This window comes from Channa argus, chromosome 19 (assembly GCF_033026475.1).
Source record: "Channa argus isolate prfri chromosome 19, Channa argus male v1.0, whole genome shotgun sequence".
Taxonomy (NCBI): Eukaryota; Metazoa; Chordata; class Actinopteri; order Anabantiformes; family Channidae; genus Channa; species Channa argus.
This window is the reverse complement of record NC_090215.1, coordinates 16,777,992-16,790,725: the sequence shown is the minus strand read 5'-3', so window position 1 is coordinate 16,790,725 and position 12,734 is coordinate 16,777,992. Positions and strand designations below refer to the sequence as shown.

The 12,734-nt window shown below is 38.5% G+C and overlaps 1 protein-coding gene across 4 annotated transcripts in view; it reads right to left on the bottom strand.

The window, feature by feature from the left end:
* LOC137104564 (rho GTPase-activating protein 21-like) overlaps positions 1 to 12,734 on the bottom strand; it is a 74,160-nt gene that overhangs the window by 22,382 nt on the left and 39,044 nt on the right. For all 4 annotated transcript variants that reach the window (XM_067485942.1, XM_067485941.1, XM_067485939.1 and 1 more), the window contains 2 exons: positions 12,546 to 12,734; positions 10,188 to 10,209 (listed from right to left, as the gene is read on the bottom strand). In XM_067485942.1, the coding sequence (XP_067342043.1) occupies positions 10,188 to 10,209; positions 12,546 to 12,734 (211 nt within the window). The remainder of the gene's footprint in view (positions 1 to 10,187; positions 10,210 to 12,545) is intronic.

Here is a 12,734-nt window from a genome sequence, read left to right as displayed (position 1 = left end):
ATGCAATGCAGTTCAAGTCTATCACAAATTATACTTTGTATAATGGGCATATAGTTTAATAAGCAGTTCTCCAAGAAAACTTTAACAAAAACATTATTACCTCCAGAGTCACGTTTTAGGCTGCATTAATTTACTCTTTGAAGGCATTGACTGTTCTCACTATGTGGTGCTCATGATGAAACAATGCAAATGTGAGGGACCAAGTGGCTGTGAATAATGAAAAATATGTGATGTGTGGCCAATTTGTGAAGTCTCATTGACATTAGAGATGGCACATCTGGTACATATTTTTTATTTTTTGGCCCTATTGGGCCACTAGTTGGAGGTTTAGTGTCTCATCCTAGGAACACTTCAATAGAGACTGCTGTCTCTATAGTGTGAATAATCACTAACGTCACGAAATGAATCAGAGGCATCTACAGCCCCAATTCTAAAGAATTTGGGACTATGTGCAAAAAATGGAAATAAGAACAGAATGCAATGATTTTCAGCAAATTCCATCAACCCATATTTTAGTCACAATAGAACATAAACATATCACATGTTGAAACTGAGGCATTTTACCATTTCATGGAAAAACAAAATAGCAGTTCGTTTTCAATTTGATGGCAGCAACACTCAATGATGCTGATGAGATGAGATAAGATGATCTCGATGAAATCATTGCATTCTGTTTTAATCCCATCATTTTTGGTATTGGGCTTGTATTACGCATATTCATATTTTCTTGTTGCATGTCTTTGCAAAATGTCTTCCACTCACATTTCTGCTGTGCTGCTTTTCTATATAGAAAATGTAAATATTATAAACTCCTCTTCAAACTTCTCAAAATATTACTATAAAGCACTGTATCAGTCTCTTTCTCTCTAATACATACATCCTTCAACTCTGCTCTGCTGCCACATGCACCCTGTGCTGCAGAACAAGATAGAGGTGTGGATTTTGCAAGTGTGGCAGGTTAACACGCCATGTCATGTAAAGCTTTATATTCACTTATTAATATTGTCTTTAAAATGTCTACATGATATGCATATTTACAGCTATTAAACAGCTATGTGGACAAAAATGGTGTGTGACTGTGACTGATTAAGAAAGTAAGTTATGAAAGAACTTTCAGAAACCACATGCTTTTGGGAAGTGCACATCAGAGCATCCCAATGTTCTTTCCTCAGGGAATGCTAACTTAGTACGCAGGCTCTTGTTATGAATGCTCTGCTTTATGTTCACACATGAGTAATACATGCATGTACGAACCCAGTATAACCACATAAGGGTTTAACAGCTGGACTTGAGCAGATGTGGATTACAACTGTTGCAAAGCGACTTCAAAAGGTGAAGAAGTCTTTTAATTACATGTTTGTCTAGTTGGTCTAGAAATCCAAACCTCTAATAATTTCAAGTCCTGCTTTCCTACAACCACGACTGCTGGCACACATCTGTACTGTATATTCTTTTGTCAGGACTTGTGCCAGCCTTTTAAGTATGGCGTGTTGTAACATACTAAAATTATCTTAAAAGTCCCTTTTCCAAGGATAATGACAGTATGTTGAAGGATTTTACAAAGGCAATCTGCGGCCTCCCTCTTGTGGAATGAATGTATTACTGCAAAGGAGTAAAATTCATGATGTGGAATGTTTCGATTTACAGATTATGTGTATGAAATCATCTATGAGCAACATCACAAAGGTGAATTTCAGCTTAAAGATTCCTAAATATTCAACACTATTACTATTTTGCACCATAAAAGAAAATATAATCATCAACCAAGACCATCATTGGAAAAATTATTCTGCAAACTACAAGGTCTCACATTTGATTCCCAGTAAAGCTAAATTTCCACTGTGCAATGATCCTTCTCATTGAGTTCAATCAACTCCAGAGTGGACTGACATGTTGACAACAGATGTAGGTTTGCTTTGAATCCAGCAGAAGGCAGTACAGCACATAAAGCTGATCTTTTCTGTCTTAATATGGCACAGTGTTAGATTATGTAGAGCAACACTGTATTTTTAGTTAAGACCATGCTAGTTATGATTCTACTAGACAGCCTGCTTTGCTCCGGGCCAGCTGAAAACTGCACTGATGCATTTATGTGTAATATTTAACATGATTTCTGACACAATTGACAATGCTGGAGGTACAGATGTCAGTAGATTCTCCCTTCACCTCTGTGCATGTATACACTAGATACAAGATTCAAATCTGCAGCACAAATTGGATTCAGGAAGTTTGTGTGCTGTGCAGCTGGATGAACAGGATTAAATGTGAAAATCTAAAGCTGTGGATATTTCTAATGCTAAACTACTTAATGGATTAATAAAAAAAAAAAAACATTGCCTTAAATAACTTTGGCTGTTAATAGGAGCTAAATAACATAGCTCCCTCTGGTTTCCCAATGAAAAAGAAGAAGTGAAAAAAATAATCAAACAAATAAAATAAATGGAATGTCCTACTGTATTTTAGACCTTGTTATCTTAGACCTTTCCATTTCTTTGCCACTGCCATATAAAAGATTAATTTACTTGACATGATTTTTGGCCAAACCCTGTGTGTTTTATTGCAGAAAAATTGGCCCTTAACAAACTTTCTGACTGTAAACAGCACTGACTTGGAATGTAGCATTCAGCGTAAGGCTACAACTAGCTATTGTGTTCACTATCTATTAACGTTATTTATTCTCCTTTCCAGAACCTGAGAACCTGTTGATGTGAAATTGCTTCTGCTATCCAAAGAAAACCATTAAAACCTAATATATGAAAGGCTAGAATATATAAATATCTGATGATGGAAATGATTAGACTGTTGATTAGGCTGTTAAATAGTACTAATGATTACTTTTGTATTGATAAAACAAATTCATCATTTTAAGTCTACTTACTTCTACAGACAAAACTTAACAGCAACATTACAACAATTTTGAAAATTCAATACTAAAAAAACATTGAACAGTGAGGAGCCATACCATCAGGGCCCTATGGCACCGTGGAGAAACTTGCAATAGCAACTAACTGAACAAATATAAAGCTCTGAACCATAACACACACAAAAAAACTGTTTCTTTTTCGTATTGTGGATTTTGTATAACTCTTTCCAGCTGATCGCGGTCAAGGTGCATGTACTGTGGAGGCTCAGAGAGTCAGAAGTGCTCTCTGGCCTCAACCATCTCTGTTTGGCTGTCGTCCCTGGCTGCACAGCTGGGCCCAGTTGTGTGGGCCAGCTCTCCGCTCCCCCGTTGTTTTGGGTTAGATAATGTTATTCTACAGAGGGCTGGGACCACTGCCCACTCATTGCATTAACCCCTGCGTAATACCTCTATGTCCAACTTGCTTTTCTTTAACATCTGTGTCACTCTCATTTACAAACACCGCACCCGCATGCACACACATACTGGTATACAAAAACTTATGCAGATGGGTTTGTTCTTAGATTTTCCCAACACTTCGAAAACAGAGCAAGCGGAGGACTGTGTGTATGTTTAGATGGCTATCAATGTCAGCTCTCTTCCAGTAGAGAAATATGAAAATGATGATCCTGGCACAGTGAGGTCTCCCCATAGTGTGGGAAGGTCAAAGCACAAATACACATCACATAAATCCATAAACTCTAACTTCCTTCAAAAGCACAGCATGATTTATTGTCAAATGTCTCCTCAAAGAAACTGGATTGCTTAAAGACAGCAGAGGAAGCTATCATGAAAATAAATAATGTAATTCTGTATTTATTTCTTACATTCCCATGAATTCTGTGTACAGTTCACACACAACCCAATCCAAACACAACTGTACACTGAAAGCTTAAACTCTGCTAAACACCTCCACCTATTGAAATCCTGACCTCCAACAAACTTAAGAAACCCACATTCTCTCAAATCGTATCAGCACACTTCTGTGGATGGTAAAACAACTTGTAATGTAGATGCCAGCCTCACACCGTCAGGTTTCCTTTCACTAATCGCTGGTCTCCGTAAACAGCCACAGCTTCGTGTCAGAAACCTCAGCACACACTGAGGGAGAGTTTGTCAATACGATTAACAGGCCCTGTCATCACGGACAGTGTTAGCTCAGTAGTTTGTCTTTGCACATAATTAAATAAGTGAGTGAAGTGTATTTGTAGCACTATTGTCAGTACAGAAAGGGATATTTGAGAGGCAAGTATAAAAAAAAAAAAATCTGTTTTCAACATAAAGCATTATAAAATAACCTCTTCCACTTAACTATTAAACAGCTGTAATTTAGATTTACATTGTGTCACATCTTAACTCACTCCATGTTTGTGCCAACCAGACAAGTTACAGTTAGCATGCACATCTGTCCAGACTCTTCTAATCAGTTCACTCTGTAGTTCAACTTAACTTCAAGTGGACTGAAAGAAAGCCATTCCTTTCATATCAAGTTCACAAGAATAAAACAGACATGAGGTCATCAGTGACCTTCCCCTTTGACTAACAATATCTAATCAATTCATCTGTGAGTCCATGCAAAAGTCTGTGCCAAATTTGACAAAATACCTTCGAGGAGATGAACACGTTCATGAGAACAGGACAAACAGCAAAGATGCATGTTACATTAAATGATGGTAACTGAACAAATTCCGTCTGCTAAACAGTAGATGGAAAAGCTCAGTGATACCAGTAGTAAGAGGATATTTAAGAGTTTGTTGTCAAATTGTGCCTAAAAAAACACAACTTTCTGTTTTTTGAATTGATTTTTTACTAGTAGGTTGAGATACATGCCAATAATAATACATGTCATTTATACCAAAACACGTGATATCAGTTGCACTGCCAAGATGGAATTAAAAACAGACAATAAATTAACAACAGAAACAACTCACTGTTTTAGAGAGGTTATTATTTTAGAGGCAGCCCTTTGTGATATGATTAGATTACATTATATTGGCTGATGTTTGTAATATTTACAAGGAGGACAAAAGACAGCCTCTCCAAATGATCTTACAGCTGAATAAACACATCTCTAAAAGTGAACATAATCACTTTTACAAAGAATGATTTATTGCAGGACTGTTATATTAGACTACATTAGTTGTAAATATGTGTACCTATTAAACTGACCATTAAGTGTGTTTTTACATGTAAACCCCTGCTGGGTTAAATTCCTGGGATCATTTCAAATTAAGTTTCTTCCAAGACTGTAGTATTTCTAACCTTGGGGAGACATGCCGATGTAGAAATACATGCCCAATGCCACAGCTACATCTCATTATCAACACACAGCTTCACACACACAAAGACACACACACACACAGTGTTTTTTCCCACCACAGATAGGAAAATTGTAGAGCACTTTCCTTCACTTTTTTTCTAAGAAATCCAAATACCATAACCCACCCAGCGGAAAGAGGATATGTACTGACATTACTCTGACCACACAGCAGAGGAAAAAAAAGTTGATTCAACGTGTTTTCTTTCTGTAAAACAAGCCAAACTATCTGCCAAGGGAGTTCAACTGAGGGAACAAGTGACAAACATCTGGAGACAGATGGAGGTGATTGTAGCCTTAAACACCGCCTGTTGTGTCAAATAAATTGTTCAACAAGCCAACTGGCTGTACTGCTCATAAAGCATATTTTGTGCTGCCTGATTTTTGAGATCTTTCCAAAACCAAAAATACAAAAGCAAAACTGTAAGGATCAAAATGTATCTGCTCTAACGCCAGCTGCAATTGTTAGCATTTTTGTGAGGTCACAGGTTAAAAAGCCCAATTCATGATATCATAATTGTTCTGCAGTATTTTCCTGCTGTGTGGGAGTCAGTCCTGCATGTTATCAGGTTCAGCTTAAGCATAGCAGAATCTGGGAAGTCATACTAAAACAACACCAGCAAACGTTACACAAGGTAGCATTATGTTCTCAGCTTAAAGGCCTTTTATCATAAAACCTTAAAAGCAGGGATGTGACAAAACCCAATACTCAGTTTAAAATTGCCACAATAAAAAGCTAAATTATTCATAATAATATTTTTAAATCTGTATCCTAGTACGCATTTTTCCTTTTTACATGAATATCTTCAGCCTGTGGAAAAACGTCTTCCCTCTGTCTGCCATTAAGCTGGTGCAAAGGTTAGAATCGGGGGTCCAATGTAGTGCTTTCTAACAGAAAATCCGATTGGCATTAGTCTCTAAAGTCCTACAGGAAGTCTTTCTGCATGCGAGCAATGGTGGAGTACTTGTCACACGTGCCATGGTCTGAACTGTTCAAACCTGTCTGGAAGCAAGGTTTAAAGTGTGTGCAAAAAGTTTTAACATCCATAGTCTGTGCAATGGATTATAGCAGCTAGTAGGATTGTGCTCGGTCTAAGACCCAGAATGCTGGGAACCAACCATGTAAAATCCCAGTAAATATCATCACACTCCTACACACTCCTTTCCTTAATGCAAGGCCTGATGCTAAGCTAAGCTAAGCAGTTGCTGCGTGGCTTTAGCCCTTCATTTAATGGAAACATGAGTGCAGTAGGAGAACCCCGTATTGACCAAAGGGTTTGGTCGTTTGCGCCCCCCGGCAGCTGGTCCCAAGCCCGGTAAAAGCTTAGAGAGGTTTGAGTCAGGACAGGCATTCAGCATAATATGGGCCATATCAACATGCGAAGCAATGATCTGCTCTGGCGACCCCGAGCATTGCAGAATAAGCAGAAAGAAAAAGAAGAAACAGACATGCAGCAAATGTGTTAATAAACCTTTCACCTAAATAAATCTATTTATTACGTTTATTTAACATATCAAACTATAGCTTTAAGCAGTCCCAACACTGTTATGGGCAGTTGGAAAACAGATCCAGATAAAAACAAAAAGAATAACAGTACAAGAGAAGGACAAAAATTTGAACCCAGTTTTTTTGTTCATAGAAGGTGGAGTACTGAAAAGCCCACTGGAGAATAGTGGGGAATTCTATCTCCCTTCGCTGCACTACCTTCCCTCTGCAGATTTTGTGGGAAAAATCTGACAAGAAATAAAAAAACAAAAAAAAAAGGGAAATACAGCTGGTATATACAGAGCAAAGTGTTTCACGTTGAATGAAAAACAAATATTTGAACAGATGTAGAAATTTTTATTTTGCTTCTCTGGCTGTGCGGAGGAACCACAGCTTCATAAGCATAGCACAAAATGCCTCATTTGGATTTTAGCCTTTCGACCACTTTCGAAAGTACGCAGACTGCTTGAAGAGCAAGATGTACAGGAACGGAAGAGACGGAGACAATAGACAAGAGGAAGTGAGATCGAGAGGAAGATTTAGGATAACGGCGACTTGACATGTACACAACATATGTGAATGCAAATAAACAGATTCATACTTGAGACACACAATGTAAGTCCTATGATTCCTGGGCCCATGTTTCTACTATGCATTTACATTATGTATATCAGTGTTTCTGTTTGTTTATCTGGCATCTGTGTGTTATTGGTTTGTCTGTGTGTGAGTTTTCTGGAGGTTTGAAGTACTTCCAGGGGCAACACCCATATAGTCAACATGCGCTCAGCAGCCCCCCACCCCCCTTTTTCTTTCACAAAGACCAAAAGCCTCATCACACACTGGCCAAGAATCAAGCAAATAAAGTTCACTGCAGCACCGAGGTGGCCAGGAGGCAGCAGTGAACTTCACAGACCCCACTCGGCCAGAGAGAAAACCAAAGAAAGCTGGAGAATGCAACTTTATTTTAAACATTAAAATAAACAAGCACATGGGATTTGTTATCTGTCTGGGTATGTGTGTTCATGTGGTTTCTCTAGGATGTTATGGGTGTTTTTGAGGCGTATGCTATTTGCTATGATTGTGACCAGCAGTGTGCTTGGTGGTCGCATAGCAACAATAACAATTTGTAGGCATCAGTTGAAAAAATGTCTAGAAGAAAAACAAGCCAAATCTCGTTCTTTATTGCACTGGTTTGTGGTTTCTGTCGTCTCTGACCACATGTTCTGTAGCACATAACTAACGAATGAGAGATTTAAAAAGGAATATCAAGCTCTGTGCTAACTTTGTGCTAAATCTTTGAAGTGTTTATAAAAGTGGTAATTGAACAATTTAAATACAGCAAGCAAACAATGGCAAAGGTAATAATCTACTTGGAAGACCTAATAATACAATACAATCACTACTGTGAGACTGTTTGGTCAAATACTGTTTCCAAGTTCAACAATAAACTTCCTGTTCTACTGATTATTTGAAAGCTAATGTAGAGTCATATAACCCATATAACCCAGTCAACTACACATGCACAGGATCTTTATAGTAATTAAAATAATGGGGGGCATAAGGGATAATATTTTTTCAAACATTACTCAATCTGTTTTAATCGTTTTTAGACAACAACAGAGGTCTAAAACACTGACAAATAAGCTAACCCAGGTTGTGAGGGGAGAAGAAGCAATTCATTGTTAATGAGGACACTAATAAAAATGTATTCTAAACAACACAGAGAAGATTCAGCCTGAACAAAAACGTAGTAAACTGGATTCCTTTTAATCATAGACATCTGGCTCCATTACTGACAAACCATTTGCACATCTTATATACTGCATCTACATGTGTGGTGTGTTGACATGCTGGTGCGAAGCTCTGAACTTGGCGAATCAGTGCTCACCGCCAAACACGCCAGCAGATAGCGAGTGAGGGGAGCGATGGTGATGAATTAAGTGGACCCTACTTTATCCAAATAATCACTAGACGAAAAAACATACCTATTCTAGAGGACTCTTTAGATTTACTAGGCTTAGGCCAACGGAAAGAGTATACAAATCCTTCAGTTTATTAAAAAAAAATCATCTATTTACAAAGGCTTTATTTTTCCCAAATAATTTGGTCTAAATTCCAATTAATGCATATTTACTCTCTAGAGCCCCTTTAGGCGGTGGTCTCACAGTGGCATTCCTGACATTCCTGATATCCATTTCTGACGCTGCACTACCTGCCAGTCTCATCCCCATAGCCAGGTCAGCTGAGAAGCGAAGGATTTATGAGACGCTGTAAAGGAGCCGAGTACCTTCCTGTAGCAGCAGGAGGGCTCACGAGGAGACAATCAATGGATCTCATCCACTTGCTACATAGGATTTAACGACACAGGCACACACATCCAGACATGACATTCACATGGTTCTTTTTAGGTAGAGTCCCAAAAAGCCATGCCAGGTTATAAAAAGAGTTAGAATGTGAAGCCACGTAAGCTTCCTAATAGGTTTTACTTGCCACAGCGGGGTGTGTTCAATGTTTTAGGGCCTGTGTTGAACAATCTGGGTGGACAGTGAGGGGTTAAAATGGGTGTGGGGAGGGGATAGTGTGAGGAATGTGACACTAAGGGCCAACAGGGACGATGAGGGACATTTGCAGGAATCTCTCAATTTCCCGTTGAGAGGAGTTTAAGAGTCAGATTTATCACAAAAGCTTTCGCGCTCACCCTCCTTTAACCCCGAATTCCTCACTTTCACTGTCCTCTGCTGCCATAACGATCCACTGACTCACACCTGGTAGGAGTTTGGATGCTTTACAAGCAACTAAAGATCCTTTCCCATTTATTACAGAGAAAGAAAAAGCAGATGCCTTTTACAGAAACACGGCGTGTTTTTAAAAAGAAATATCCACCAAACATTGAGATTAGATGTGAAAATACTAAATCTAGCATACAACAGGGGTTTAGGAAAACACCCCCTATGTGTTTGACATGTGCTTTGTGGCTGTATATGCTGTGCAGACATGAGATGTGTTGGGCTGTTTAAAAAGGCGGCTGATGAAGCGCAGCAGAGACATCCCACTGGATTCATGCTGGGCTGCAGACGTGAGCAGAATACCGAGTGACTGGAATGATGAGCCGGATGCTCTGAGGAATGCTGAGACCTTGCCAAGCTAACAGCTCTGACTGCCACTCTGAAGAGCAAAGCTTTAAAAACTAAGTGTACCAAGACAACTTTATCTGCAACATATATGGTATCAATACCAGGCCTAAAACAGAACTTTCAGTAAGTTATCAATGGCAAGAAATTCCCAACGCTAATGGGATATTTAGAGCAAGACACAAAGAGTATTGTGAAATATACAGTATTTCAACCTACAACGAATGAGAATGCATTAGAGAAAGAGCTCTGTAATATTTCCATCAGAAAACCTAAGTTCACAGTTAACAGTGCAACATCTCTGGTGCAGGCAGGAACTTAAAATAAAAATATACATATTTGCACACTTACCTCGACTGCCATTCTCTTCATCCTATAAGAAAAAAAGATGAGATGTTAAACATCGGATGACCTCCAATAACTCTTGCACAACAGTTTTTTCACAAGCAGAGCAGAAACAAACAGGTTAGTTCATAAACAGAACTTTAACAGACAGCAGGTTTCATATTAGACTGATTAGTTGAGCAACTTCTGAAGATAAAATGCAACATATTTGTAGGTTCAAGACTCTCAAAAGGTAACATATACATCCATATAATTAAAATATATTTTCTGAATGAAAAAAAAAAGCTATTTAAGATGTCAAATTGGGTTTTAGATAAAAACTAAACTAAACACCAAAACTGCAGCCATGAGTCACAGCATGTATGGAGATAAGAGGAATTATACTAATCAACACGACATTAACTATACCAGGGGATCATCTGTTTAGAGTTAGAAGCAGTGAAAAAAAATGAAATCACATTTAAACTACTATACCACGCATAACTCCTTTAACCAACCTTCTGGCATCTTAAATGGCCAAATGAGTAATCGATTAATTAATCGATAATCAAAGGAAGTCATCGCAGCTCTAGCAAAGGCTATCAAGGAAGGAAGCGTTCATTATCATTAAACACATAATTAAATATGTAGGACTCAGAAGAACCCGTGGTGGAGTCCAACGTAACCCCCAGTGGCAGATTATAGGGGAAAGCAAAACACACAGAACCATGCTTATGTTTTTTTTATTTTTTTCTCAATTTCCTCAGCACATAAAGCCTTAATTTCCCTCAGAGCCCCAGTTAAAATCCAAACACTCCTGCTTTAATCCACCTCCTCTCTGGGACGCATATCTTCTCCACGTACCATTTGAGACTCCCGGATCTCCCAGTGCTTTCCTTAAAACGGACTGACCCTCTTTATGCTAAACCCAATATCCTTAAAGAGTGATTAAGTCAAAAGCTCCCATCCAAGACCCTAAAAGTAATTACAAATCAATGTGACGAATTTACAAGTATGAGGTTTTTATTGGGGGGGGGTCTGTTATGTAATAGTAGAATTTAACAATCAGTCTTAAGTGATGGACTTAAATTTAAGGTTTTAGGTTGAATATTCTCCAGAAACACATCTTACCATGAGCAGGGCCAAGAGGATCCAACAAAGACATCCAAACATACACAGTTGTTTCACACGCAACAGCTTTTTTTGTGCTATTAATTCAGATTTATCTATTATACAATTGTAAGAATATTAACTTGATTACAGCATTTTTCAAGTTACATTTGATGGTTCCAGGTTTTCAAATGTGAGACTTTTGCTGCTTTTTTTTGGCATTTTAATACACAGTATTAGTGCTTGATATTTAACAAAGTCGCTTTGATGTTTAGGTAATTATGATTTACATTTGGTAAAATCAGCAGATTAATCAATAGTGCAAATAATCAGCATTGCAGCCCTTAATTCCATAAATCGATATAATTTAGAGAATGATAACAGATTGATGCCATCTGCTGATGCTAAATTCTGCTTTTTACCACTTCTTTAGGAGGAATTTTATGCCTCAATTACATCTGCTATGACTCAAACAGACTGTTGTTTGTAAGTAAACAAACTACTGTATATCTTATGTCACTTCAATGCAAGTCCACAGTAAAACCTAGTTTTACCAAGATACCTGATACAGACTGGCCCAAATTGAGTTGAAAGTGGCCAAAACAACACTGTGATACCCAAGAAGGCCTCTGGATGAAACCGTCTATCTTTTTGGTTAAACAAATGTCTGAAAATCTGAGCTGTCATGCCACAGTTTCTCTTTCAACATGCAGAAGCAAAGCCAACAGCTATAAACAGAACCTACTACGCTAACTTTGTAGGATATCCTTCCTTGCAAACAGAAGAGGTTGTCAAAATACACTTCAGAGAAAAGTAAACCCTATTTATTCTGAATTATCACTTACAAAAACTAATACGAGACAGGTCCCGATAAACCTAGAGAAAGCTGACTCAAAACACTGGTGCATTTTTCCATTAAAGAAGCCCTTTCGTATTTACTTAAAGCCTTTTAGTCTGAGCTAGTCTGTGGCCATTAGGAGGCGGAAGTGCTGTAACATCAGGATTAAACCAAAAGACAGATTGCTGCTGATGTCATCCAGAGGATGGCTGGCAGAGTTCCCAAGTGGGAGGATACAAGTCAGGAAAATGCTCCGTTCTATAACTAATACTGCATTGCATGTTAAATCACAGCTTAACTGCAACATAGTACTGCTCTTTATTCTGGTGTAATTGAAGGCCAGTGATGACAACTTAACATCTTGAACAGCTTTAATAGGGATCATGGTTTTATGGTTTTTATGTTTTTTTTTTTTTAAAGTGGGTTAATAAACTCACCTTGAGTGAGTTGTGGACGGCAGACTCGGGCGGGTAGACAATGAAGTGCCGTAGTGTGAAGCCGAACCCCTGGGAGGTTCGGCGGAGGCGCAGTGTCTTCGGCCCCGGCCAGGAAAAAGGCTCCTCCTCTGCCCCAGGTGAAGCCGTGGCCGACATCTCGCTTTGATTGCACCCATCCTTCTGCTTTGC